This window comes from Microcebus murinus, chromosome 1 (assembly GCF_040939455.1).
Source record: "Microcebus murinus isolate Inina chromosome 1, M.murinus_Inina_mat1.0, whole genome shotgun sequence".
Classification (NCBI taxonomy): Eukaryota; Metazoa; Chordata; class Mammalia; order Primates; family Cheirogaleidae; genus Microcebus; species Microcebus murinus.
In genome coordinates, this window is record NC_134104.1 from 57,134,794 (window position 1) to 57,147,618 (window position 12,825).

The 12,825-nt window shown below is 36.1% G+C and overlaps 1 protein-coding gene across 2 annotated transcripts in view; it reads left to right on the forward strand.

Annotated features, from left to right (window-relative positions):
* Positions 1 to 11,923, forward strand: part of GRAMD1C (GRAM domain containing 1C) — a 79,075-nt gene extending 67,152 nt beyond the window's left edge. For both annotated transcript variants that reach the window (XM_012787545.2, XM_076001543.1), the window contains 5 exons: positions 848 to 1,024; positions 2,145 to 2,202; positions 4,727 to 4,837; positions 5,087 to 5,192; positions 10,013 to 11,923. In XM_012787545.2, the coding sequence (XP_012642999.1) occupies positions 848 to 1,024; positions 2,145 to 2,202; positions 4,727 to 4,837; positions 5,087 to 5,192; positions 10,013 to 10,096 (536 nt within the window). In that variant the 3' untranslated portion in view covers positions 10,097 to 11,923. The remainder of the gene's footprint in view (positions 1 to 847; positions 1,025 to 2,144; positions 2,203 to 4,726; positions 4,838 to 5,086; positions 5,193 to 10,012) is intronic.
* Positions 11,924 to 12,825: the final 902 nt, after the last annotated feature.

A 12,825-nucleotide genomic window follows, 5' to 3' on the forward strand; every position in this document is an offset into this window, starting at 1 on the left:
GCCCACGTAGCAATGGTATTATATACATGCATGGTTTGGTGGAGGTGAGTTCTGGAGGCTGACTGTGGGAAGTGATACAGTTGTTCTACTTGGGTATTTCTTAATATATATATGTGAGAAAAAAATGTATATATACATATGTGAGCATAATTAATTTTAGTTGAAGGAAAGTTGGTGGTCAGTCAGCTCAAGGTAATTTAAGGCTTTATTCATCTGATTTGTGGATTATTTTCCTTTCTTCCTTTGGCTATTTCATTATTAAATTCTTCATCAGGAGCAAAGAAAATGAAACTCAAAAATTATTTTGGCCACTGGATAATGAGCTTCTAATAAAAAATCTAGCAAAGGAAAAGGTTGAAACAAATGACAAAAATGAGGTTTTTAGGTTATTTGCAGATTTTCTTTACTAGTATTCCTTTCTTACAACCCCTCATTGAAAATTAGAACTATTGTATGCTACTCCTTCCTTTAACTTTAACAAATACCATAACCTGTCTTGGAAATCTTTCTAATGATTTAGTGTAAGTTGGGTAGCCTATTGTTTCCCTAACTGAAATCATTATATTAATATTTAATATAGTACATGGCAAATTTGCTCAGATGAGCCTATCATTTATTAATATATATTCTTCCTAGAATAATAAAATCTCTCATTATAGGGTCATTGTGCTCTTTAAACCTTTTCATTAAGAGTAAAGTACGAATCTAGGTTCTAAGAACCTAAGGAAGAGTTAAAGTTACCAAGGCTTAAATTAAAAGAACAACCCCAAACCCCTGTATCTTATAGTTGAGAAGGTAGCCATACTGTATACACACTATCTGAAGATGCTCTTTTTTTCCTTCTTAGAATCAGATTTGTTAGTGGAAGAATCTATATTAAATCAATCCATTGAAGACCCTGGAAAACTTAGCAGCCTGCGAAGGAGAAGGCGACCATTCAACCGAACAACAGAAACAGTTCCTAAACTTTCTTCTCAGCGTTCCTCTGGAGATGTGGGCTTAGAGATCAAAATGGGTATTTCAGGTAGCTGTCACCTGGTAAACAGAGATGAAAAATTCTAGTTCAGTTCTATGAAGCAGAATGTGCCTCTTGTTTGTAAGATATATCAGTTAGGAGGTTTCCCGCTGTTCCCTCCCTTTTGATAATGTTTATCAAACAGTGAGTTTTTAAAAGGTAACTAATAAACAAATATAAAGGAGTGGTTGTAAAATGGCAGACACATGGCCAATAGAAGTATTTTATTTGGCCCACATGACATTTTAAAAATTGGACATTTTTATATAAAAACTCAGATCTGATAACCCTGGACCCAAATCCTTCACAGCAGCAGTTGGTTGGAGCTTAGTGTAATAGTAGCTGCTTTGTTAGGCAGAATGTGTGCTCCCCAGCTTGCCACAGTCCCTGGCATAGTTACCACCTTCTTGCTTCTGGACCGATTTGCTCGTTTATTTCCTGCTTACATTTAAAGACATTTGCTTTCTACCTTTAAATATGTTGCTCTGACTCCCTATGTACTCTTAGGGCCAGCCTAGCAAAATTATAAAGATGGAACTTGACTTTTATTATCCCCACTCTCAATTTTGAAGACATCTTGTTTCTATTAACTGTTATTCCCTCCCTCTCAGAGCTATTAAACTGTTATGCCTTCTCACCCAGCTACATTATCAAATCTTCTGAGACTTACATCTTAGTGTGAAGATGTTTATCTACTATTTAAGATTAATGGCTCTTTAATTTTGAAATTGAAAAGTTTGGACACAAGAATGAATAGATGAGGATGATTTTTTTTCTGAGGAGGGAAACATTGTACATAAACCCAGCTCAAATATTATTTGCAGAGATAGTACTTAGCTAGATATCATGCGTGATGTATTGAATTGCTTACTTAATTTTAGAGTAAATTAATTTGTAATATAAGCCAAATTTGAATGACTGCTGTAGGTTTTCTCTTTGTAGATTTGTTTCCTATTACTCAGGATATCAGAAATCAAAAAAGAGGTGCAGGGAATTTATCCTAAATAATTTTGTCTTTACAAAGAATTTTAAAAATTTTGTTTTCAGCTCTTTTCAAATGAACATTAAATTGTTATCAGCTATAATCATAATCCTTATTCTAATGTAGCCTTTTTCTTGTGATCTGCAGGAAAGAAAAAGGAATTGGAAAGCTGTAGCATTGCTCTTATTGTGGTGATGAGTCTTTTGTAAGTATTTGCTGTGGATTCATTATTTTGCTGGTGTTTTCTTCTTTTAACTAATTTCCAAAAGAATTTAAATATATCTGTATATTATTGTATAGAGATTGCCACTATTTGACCAATGTTGGCCTACAAAAACAGCAATTTTATAGGTTTCAGTCTGATAGTTTTTGATGTATGATTTTCAGAATTATTACATTTGAGGAAATACAAAGGATACATTCATAAAATGTTTTTATTTTTTAAGTAATCTAATTTATTTTCTACCATCATTGGTTTTTTTTTTTTTTTTTTTTTTGAGACAGAGTCTTGCTTTGTTGCCCAGGTTAGAGTGAGTGCCGTGGTGTCAGCCTAGCTCACAGCAACCTCAAACTCCTGGGCTCAAGCAATCCTGCTGCTCAGTCTCCCGAGTAGCTGGGACTACAGGCATGCACCACCATGCCCCGCTAATTTTTTCTCTATATATTAGTTGGCCAATTATTTTCTTTCTATTTGTAGTAAAGACGGGGTCTCACTGTTGCTCAGGCTGGTTTCAAACTCTTGACCTCGAGCAATCTGCCTGCCTCGGCCTCCCAGAGTGCTAGGATTACAGGCGTGAGCCACCGTGCCCGGCTACCATCGTTAGTTTTTATGGGACGTTCCATAACTTTAAAGTGAATATTTATACATTCACACTGGTGAAATCTCAGAAATACTAGTTTACTCTATTTGATTAGATCAGGGGTTCTTATCCTTTAATGTGCATAAGAATCGCTTGGGAAGATTGCTAAAATGCAGATTTCTCAGCCCCAGTCCCAGAGATTGATTCAGTAGGTCTTGAGTAGGGATCAGGAATCAATATTTTTATTTATTAATTTATATATACATATATATAGGGTATATGCCATATATATATAAAGGGTACAAGCGGAGTTTTGTTACATGGATGATGAATTGTATGGTGGTGAAGTCAGGGCTTTTAGTGTTCGCATCACCTGAATAGTGTACATTGTACCAGATAGGTAATTTCTGATCCCTCTCCTCTTCCTACTTCACCCATTCTGAGTCTCCAAAGTCTGTTATACCACTCCATGTGACCATGTATACCCATGGTTTAGCTCCCACTTATAAGTGGGAGCTAAACAAATACATGTGAGTATTTCTTTTTCCATTCCTGAGATACTTCATTTGGGATGATGATGGCTTCTAGTTCCACCCAAGTTGCTGCAAAAGACATTACTTCATTCTTTTCTTTATGGCTGAATGGTAGGAATCAGTATTGTAAAACACTCACCCCAGGTTATTCTGTTCCAAGTGATCCAAGCATCACATGGTGAGACATACTGGGGCAATTGGTCTGAATCTCAGCATATTTGATAGGAATCTACTTAGCCAGTCTTATGGAGAGTACTAATATTGGCATGGCTCTATATGAATCTTGAGGTAGTCTCTTAGATTTATTTGAATTGGTTCTGACTCAGTGATATGCTCTGCATGATAATTTTTTGGAATGAAGCTCCTATATTAGCTGGGTTTTTTCTAATTATAGGTTTCAGAACATAGAAAATGTTTGTTGTTCCTTTGAGTTTTATAAAAGGCTTTCATATTCTGCTTAAATCAGTTTGCTATGACAATTTTGAATAGCAGATATTATCAGTGGATTTTGGCATTACTTTGTGGGAAATTTATACTCAAATGTTGAAATGTTCACCTATATACTATTTCAATGCCATAATACTTTCATAGATTTGATTTTCTTGCTACTACCTTAAGTTTTTTTTAAACCCTTTTCTTGATGAATACAGGTGAGTACTATATATTTTTAAGGGCAAGTCAATATTTTAACAGAAAAATTAAGTAGAAAGATATGATGCCACCTATATATTTGCATATATGTAGAATTAGGTATATATCCATTCACTGGAAAGGCTACTGAGAAAAAAACAATACATTAAGTTCATTTAACCTGTGATATTTCATATGTGACACCATTAATGTATATCTGGGATTTCATACTTCCTTTGTCCAAGATGAAGAAATTTTTGCTGAATGGTCATTTTTTTTGTTGTTAGCTTCCAGTGGGAATAAGAGATACATTGTGATCTACCTAAGATCAACTCCATATTGGATCTTCATTTCCTTTTTGAAATGCAGCATTATGGGTATATAATTGCTTAAGCCAAAGGCACCCAAAAATAGATCCTGAAAGCTTACCTGGTAAATTTCTAAGGTGGTGCTTGCACATCAACACTGACTGGGATTTTTAATAGAGAGGAGAGAGGTCAGAGACAACCCCAATCTGTGAGTTGGTGTCATTTGAGGACTTTTATTGCCACTCTAGTTACTTTCCATCTTTTTCCTCAATACCCAGTAATACTTAAAAGTAATTATTTCATTTAGTAAGGTGGGGATAGTTGATTTAAACAGTAACAATAACTGGAAAATAGTCTAGATAATATATATTTTTAAAGCTTTTGCATGTATATTCTGCATTAGTAATACTTTAGGTCTTGATAAGTGTGGATTAACTGGTATGATTTGCTCTGCCTAGTGTGCTGTTGCTAGTTTTGTTGAATGTGTCACTGTTTCTGAAACTGTCAAAGATAGAGTATGCTGCTCAGTCCTTTTACCGTCTTCACCTCCAAGAAGAGAAATCTTTACAGTAAGTCATTCCCCCTCCCCATCCCCTGGCCTGCATTCACCATATTATTTCAACAATTCTTTAGTTGCAGAAAATTTAATTTTAGTTTTAGAGATTTTGGTCTACTAACTATCCTATAGTCATAAACATATTGTTTTTTGTTTGTTTAATTTTGTGCTTTATTTGTAAATTTATGGAGTATTAATGATTTCTGGAAATGAAAGATCAGAAGATATTCTCCAGAGTTTGAATATTATATTTTTCTTTTAGTTTAGCCCCTGATATGGTGTCGAGAGCAGAGAATATTCCAAAACACAAAGATCAGACCCATCGTTTAAAAGGAGTGCTTCAAGACTCCATAGTGATGCTTGAACAGGTGGGCAACTCTAACTATCAGAGTGTACTTAGTACCCTCATACCAGTATGAATCAGTTGCTCTTCTGATTTTGAAAGAATATTTACTATACCATTATTTAAAGAAATCTCCCTCCTAGAGGCAACTACCCTTACTATTTTCTGTATTATGCATATTATGTATATAGCCACTTGTGTTTTTTTTTTAAATTGGGAGTATGTAGTACACACTGTTGTATACCCTCTTTTTTCAATTAGTAATATATTTTGAAGATGTTTTCGAATCAGCATGTATACATCTATTTCATTTTTGTTGATCCTTCTAGATAAAATTTTATTTAATATTAACTCTTTTTACAGAAATTGTAGCTACTATGTACACTGTTCATTATTTTGCTTTTATTTATTAACGGTATATGTTGGAGATACTTCCATATCAGTATATAAAGCACTTCCTCTTCTTTTAACAGCTGTGTAGGATTCAACTGCATAAATGTTCCATAATTATTTTGCTAGTATTTTTGCCAGTATTATCAATTATTTTTACCAGTATTTACAAGTGTTTCATCCCCTAATTATCTGCTTATAAATGTCCTCTCAAAATCTTCATCACTCAGGTTTTCTGTTGATGGAGCTTTCCCACGGGCTCTGTCAGGTCCGGGGCCCTCTGTGCCTGGTGCACAGCTGTCATCCTGGGGATTCCTATTTCTGTCACCTTTGTTTTCTATATCCCATGTTTTCTTTTCTTGGTTTACTCCCTCCTTCTAATGGAGCACATCACATAGTAGCTTCCTGAGAGAGAGAATTTGGAGGTAAATATTTTAAGAGTTCACTTATCAGAAAATTTTTTTTCTGCCCTTTCCCTTAGTTAATTGTTTGGCTGGGCATGGAATTCTAGGTTGAAAATGATGTCTTTCAGAACTTTGAAGACATTGCTCTATTGTCTTTTGGCTTCTAGTGCTACTACTGAGAATTCTGAGGCCATTATCATTCCTGGTCCTTTAATCTAGAAACTAAGGCCTGTAGCTCTGGAGGTTTTCTTGTGTAATATAATTAATTTCCTCCCCTCTATTTTCTCTTTCCTGACTTTCTACAGTTCCTATTATTCTGATGTCAGCCTTCTATCAGAGGGCTGTCTAGCATTCTTACTTTTCTTTTCCAGCTTCTACCTCTTTGCTTTTTGTTCTACTTCTGGAACATTTCCTCAACTTTATCTTTAAATTCTTCTATTGAGTTTTTCAATTTTTTTTTTTTTTTTGAGACAGAATCTCACTCTGTTGCCTGGGCTAGAGTGCCATGGCGTCAGCCTAGTTCACAAAAACCTCAAACTTCTGGGCTCAAGCGATCCTCCTGCCTCAGCCTCCTAAGTAGCTGGGACTACAGGCATGTGCCACCATGCCCGGCTAATTTTTTCTATATATTTTTAGTTGGCCAATTAATTTCTTTCTATTTATAGTAGAGATGGGGTCTCACTCTTGCTCAGGCTGGTTTTGAACTCCTGACCTTGAGGGATCCACCCGCCTCGGCCTCCCAGAGTGCTAGGATTACAGGTGTGAGCCATTGCACCAGCCGAGTTTTTCAATTTTTGCTAATAAGTTTGTAATTTTGAAGAGCTATTATTTTTCTGAATTGTTTCTTTGTGGTGTTGTAATCTTTTTAAATGGCTACAGTATCTTTAGCTCTCTGAGAATATTGCTGATAGTTAATTTTTTTTTTCTTCTTGCATACTCGTTTTCCATCAAGAGTCTTTCCCTCCATTTTAATTTCTATCTTTAGGGTTAGTGAATTTCTTTAGAAATCTGCCATCTGCCATCTGCTTGTGTGAATCTGAAGCTCTTAACATATAAATCAGGTTGGTGTACCCGGAACTTTTCTATAGATCTGTCTGGGCTATTGGTTGAGAAGTCCTGATTGATATCAGTATCTTTAGGGCATTTTGTCACAGGATTGATCAGTCTCCACAGAGAGAAGATTCTTCTAGTCTCTCACCTGGAGTATTAAGGGCTGGCTGTAGCATTTTAGGAGCTGAGTGGAAGAAGAGAGATTGGGAGGGCAGGGCAGAAGGGGATGTTCTCAGCATTCAATATATACTTTTTCATATAATCCCCGTTTTTGCTATGTACCACTATCCTTATCAATGCCTTGGTGTCCCCCCAGCTAGACAAACAGAGCCCCTCTGTTTTATTCTGTCCCAAAAATAAAATTCCAGATGTCTGCCTAAGTTGAAGAAAGGTCAGATGCCCCAAATCTCCTCCAATCCTTTTTTGACCTCTTCCTCTTTATTCCCACGTTCAGAGATTCCTGGCTATCAATACCTGGCCTTGTGAGGTTTCTCTGAGGTTAATTTTGTTGGTTTTCAGCATTCCTTACTGTTAGTTTAGGATTCCGCTTTTTCAGGCTTGCTAAGTAATCCATCTGCTTTCCAGTTTTCGAGGTTGTGTTGCTGTTGTCTCTTTTTCTGTTCTCTCGGTCCTTATGGATTTATGCCTTAAAAAAATCCTTTTACTGTATTTTTTTTTTTTTTTACAGGTTATAGGTGGGTTTAACCTTTTATTGTATTTTTAATAGGGGTTTCAGGAGGGAACAAAGCTGGAGTCTTGTATTTAATCTACTTATTTGCTCTTCATCTCACTCCTGTGTGGTTTTCTTTACCTATAATTCCCTACACTAATATGGCTTGAGCTAAGGTCCCCAGGGACATCTGGCATATAAAAATAATGTTCCTTTTTTTCAGTCTTCATCCTGCAGTGTCAGCATTTGACAGAGCTGACCACTCCTTTTTTGAAATATATCTAATCTTATGTTCTTTACAACTATTTTTTTAAAAGAACAAATCTTATTGTGATATAATTCCCATACTATAAACTTCATCCTTTGAAATAAGTTTTAGTCTATTCACAAAGTTGTACAACTATCACCACTAATTCCAGAGCATTTACATCACCCCAAAAGAAACCCTGTAGCCATTAGCAATCTCTCTCCATCCTTCACTCCCCTCAACCTCTGGCACCCACTAATTTAATTTCCATTTCTATGGATTTGCCCATTAGGGACATTTCATATAAATGGAATCATATAATATATGGGCTTTTGTGATTGGCTTCTTTCACTTAGAATAATGTAAAACCTTATTTTTGCTATGAATAGTTAAAATTAATAGTTAAAATCTCCTCTACCTGACTTCTTCCTGGCCCAAATGTTCCACGGCTCTGTGTTAGATTCTCTTCCCTTTTCTACTACTTTTCCTTTAGGTGATCTCATCCACACCCCTAACTTTAAATAACCACATGTGCCAATGACTCCTGTCTTAGTCTGTCTGTATTCCTATAACAAAATACCTGAGATTGGGTGAATTTATAAAGAATAGAAATTTATTGCTCACAGTTTTCGAAGCTGAGAAGTCCAAGAATAAGGTGTCAGTAGGTTCAGTATCTGGTGAGGGCCTGTTCCTCATAGGCGGCACCATCTAGGTGTCTACACATAGTGGAAGGGACCAAAGGGCAAAAATGGGGTCTAGCTAGTTCCCTCCAGTCTTTTTATAAGAGCACTAATCCATTCATGAGAGAAGAGCCCTCATGACCTAATCCCCGTCCAAAGGCCATGACTCTTCATACTACTACTACATTGGGGATTAAATTTCAACATGAATTTTGGAGGAGACACAAACATTCAAACCTTCACAATTCCCAAATCCATCTCTCTCATCTCCACTTCTTCCCTGAGCTCTAGACTCATACAATTGCTTGCCTACTTGGCATCTTCACCTGGATGACTAACAGGCATCCCAGACTGATCATATCCAAAAGAGAATTCAGTTTTTTCCAAGCCAGAACTTAATTCTTCTCTAGTGGGTCTCATTTCAGAAAATGACACTACCATCTTCCAGTTGCTGAAGTAAAACACTTAAAACAATAACTAAGTATATATTTATGTGTATGATTATTTGTTTTAGTTCTGTTTCCCTCACTAGTCTATAAGGCAGGGCCAGTGCCTGTTCGCTTCACCATTTGTATACCCAGTGCTTAGCACAGTGCCCAACCTATAATAGGTGAGCAATAAGTATTTGTTGAATGAATGTCTAATACAAAAAATAGTAAGACATAATGCTTGATCTCAAGTTGCCTATAATTTTATTAGAGAAATCAGATATCTATGTGTATTGTTAAAGACTATGAAAAAATACAAAATTCAGTGTCAAAGCATTAAGTAGTAACAATAATGCTTTGGATTTTAGAGGCATGACGGTAAGGAAAAACTACCTGGAGATAGTGCTCATGAGTGCGTTTTAGATAGGTGAAGAAGAACATGAGCATAATAGCATGCAAAAACCCAGAAGTGGAACTTGAGTTGTTTAGGGGATAGTGAGGAGACCACTGTGACTTCAGAAACCGTTTAAGAAAACAAGCCTTTTTTGCTTTGAATAATCTGATTAAGGGCCCTATTGGGAGGTAGAATATACAGTAGTAGGAAGAAGTATAATATTCCAACAAATGGGAAGAGCCCCACAGGGGTGGGAAACCTGTGGCCTTAAGGCCACTATGGCCTTCTAGGTCCTTAAGTGCGGCCTTTTGACTGAATCTAAATTTTACACATCAAATCCTTTTATTAAAAGCAGCGGAGTAAGACGAAGTTTTCCTTGCCTCATTTGGTGCTTTAAAAAGAACAATTTTGAAATCAGAAGGCCACAGGTTCCCCACCCCTGTGAGGTGTTTTATATTCAGTGTTTTATTGAGGTATCAATAGAAACAAATTGAGATTAAATGTAATTGTAAACTTGTGGCACAAAAATGATCAGAAAAATTTAAATAATCTGATTTTGAAAATTAATCATGTTGCTTGCAGCTGAAGAGCTCACTCATTATGCTTCAGAAAACCTTTGATCTACTAAATAAGAATAAGACTGGCATGGCTGTTGAAAGCTCGTGATCCTAAGGACTGAAACTGTAGAGACACTTGGAACTAAAAGAAAACAATTGGAAGAAAACCAGAGGATGAAGGATTTTGTCATAGGAATATTTCCGTTTTCTCATTATTAGGATTTCTAATGTGAAGATTCTTCAATAACATTTATTTGGTAATAGTTTCTGATGGCCTTAAGAATCCATCCTTTCACTTCTTATACATATTTTTAAGCTGTGAATTTCCCCAGTGAACCATGAAATATATTGTGGAATTAAATTTCTGTGATACAAAAAGAAAGTGAGACACTTTGAATGGAGTGGTACAGTCTCTTGAGGTTTAAAGTTTGATGTTTTAAGTTTATCTGTTAGTACAAAATTAGTATGGGTCCAATAGGCTGCTTTCACTGTTGAAGTTCAAGAGGCTAAAGACGACAATGTAAGAAGAAACCTTGGCTGGTCCCAAGGTAGTAAATTATCTCACTTGATTGTTGACAGTCAGTTACAGATTTAACTCCTGTTCTACTACTTTCCCTCTTTTCACTACTGCACTTGACTAGTCTTAAAAAAAAGAAGAAATCTCTACATCATTACTAATTTTAAAGGATTAGTTTGCAGGCATATATCATAACATTTCTAGGTTTGTGTGTGGTAAGTATTATAATGTCTTCATTATTTAGCATGTAAATTCAATAGTCAAACTTTTTGAATCTGCATGTTGATGATTATTATCTGAAAGGTTCTTCAGCCATGTTGTTGTATCTTTATGAAAGAAAGAGGTTTTTTTCTTAATATGGCTACCAGATAGCTATCAGAGGTGAGATTATCTTGCCTCTTCATACATCAAATGGCAAAAGAGTCAATTTAGGAGAAGGGAGACATATAGGATACCAACATTCAAAATGAAGAACACCCCTCTGACTTTTCAAAAGCAGAAGATTATGTTAAAATCTGGATATGCATTGACAGATCAAGAACATCCTTAAACTAAGCCTGGCTTCAGTTTAGTTAGCAGTCTTTCAGGGTGGAAATGACCCATCAGATGGAAAATAATCTTGTCTTTCCAATAGCCATGTATGGCTTTATTCTTTATATTTGTGTGTGGCTTGTTTTAGTTGGTAAGTTGTAAGTCAGAGACAAACTTTAGCTCCTTAATAAAAACTTGTGGGCCATGTATGTCCCAGTACAAGTGCACTGACTTTAAAGTTGTAAGTCACACATAAGCTTTGGCTCTTCCATGAAAAATTTTTAGACTTATATGTCTCAATACAAGTGGTTCATGAAAATAAGGACTTTGTAAACTAACTTGAAATCAGATTTTTTTTTCAGGAGTTAGGAAAAGTTCACACAGTGTTTTTATTGTTTTGTCTCTTAAGCTGTTTCCCTGGAACATATATATAATGTGGTTTTATTCTTACTGTTTGAACAATTATTACCTTTAGTCAAATGTTTCCTTTTTTCCCAGCCTCACTAAAGCTGCATGGCATTGTTAAAGTCATTTTTGAGATGCCTGTAGATAATCAAAATTATTGACACCATACGAGGGAAAATGGGTTTCTCTGGGTGAATTCCATCTAGCCTGGGGGTACCTTGTTTTCTTTTGGTAAGGATTTACGTAGTATCTGGCTGTGAACCAGAGTGACTGGATTAAAAACTTGAAACTTCCTCTGTTAAGTTCACAAAAATGATCACTGACACACAATATTTTTGTGATGTTTCTTTAAAACTTGTACTTTGTAACATACCTCAAAGATTATCCAAGTTAAGTTGGTTTATAAATTAAGACTAAATATGTATGGATGCAGAATTCAGTTTATAAAACTGGAGCCTGTTATTAAATTGAGTATCAATAAAATTGAAAATGTCTGAGTTGTAGTTTTTTCTTTTTCTATTTAAAAAAAAAAAAAAAAAAACCAAACCAGAAAGCCTTCCATAGTGAAAACATGTACATGGGCCTAAACTCTTATTAAAAATGTTGTGCAAATTCATAATTGCAAGGCTGTGGAAACAGCCCAAGTGCCCATCAATCCAAGAATGGATTAATAAAATGTGGTATATGTATACCATGGAGTACTATTCAGCTCTAAGAAACAATGGTGATATAGCACATCTTATATTTTCCTGGTTAGAGCTGGAACCCATACTACTAAGTGAAGTATCCCAAGAATGGAAAAACAAGCACCAGATATATTCTCCAGCAAACTGGTATTAACTGAGTAGCACCTAAGTGGACACATAGGTACTACAGTAATAGGGTATTGGGCAGGTGGGAGGGGGGAGGGGGGCGGGTATATACATACATAATGAGTGAGATGTGCACCATCTGGGGGATGGTCATGCTGGAGACTCAGACTTTTGGGGAGAGGGGGGGAAATGGGCATTTATTGAAACCTTAAAATCTGTACCCCCATAATATGTCGAAATAAAAAAAAATGTGCAAAAAATAAAACCCAAAGACGACTCCCATCTCAGTAATTTCATTTCAGATATGCAGACTAAGGGAACAAAAGTAGTAGAGAGGCCTGCTGGTCTAATGTAAAGACTGCTTTTCATTAATCACGAAAATGAACAAGTTGGATAAATTAACAGATGTGGCAGCAGTGACGGGCCTTTAAGGGAAGGTCAGAATTTGGGGGAGGTACTTGGGTAACGTGTAGCAGTGGAGATCTCTCCCAACGCCTGTTGCGGGCGTCGGAATGAAGGCTGGCTCGCCCACGGTCTCACGTAGTTCGGAAATCCTCCGGGTTCCGGGGTTTC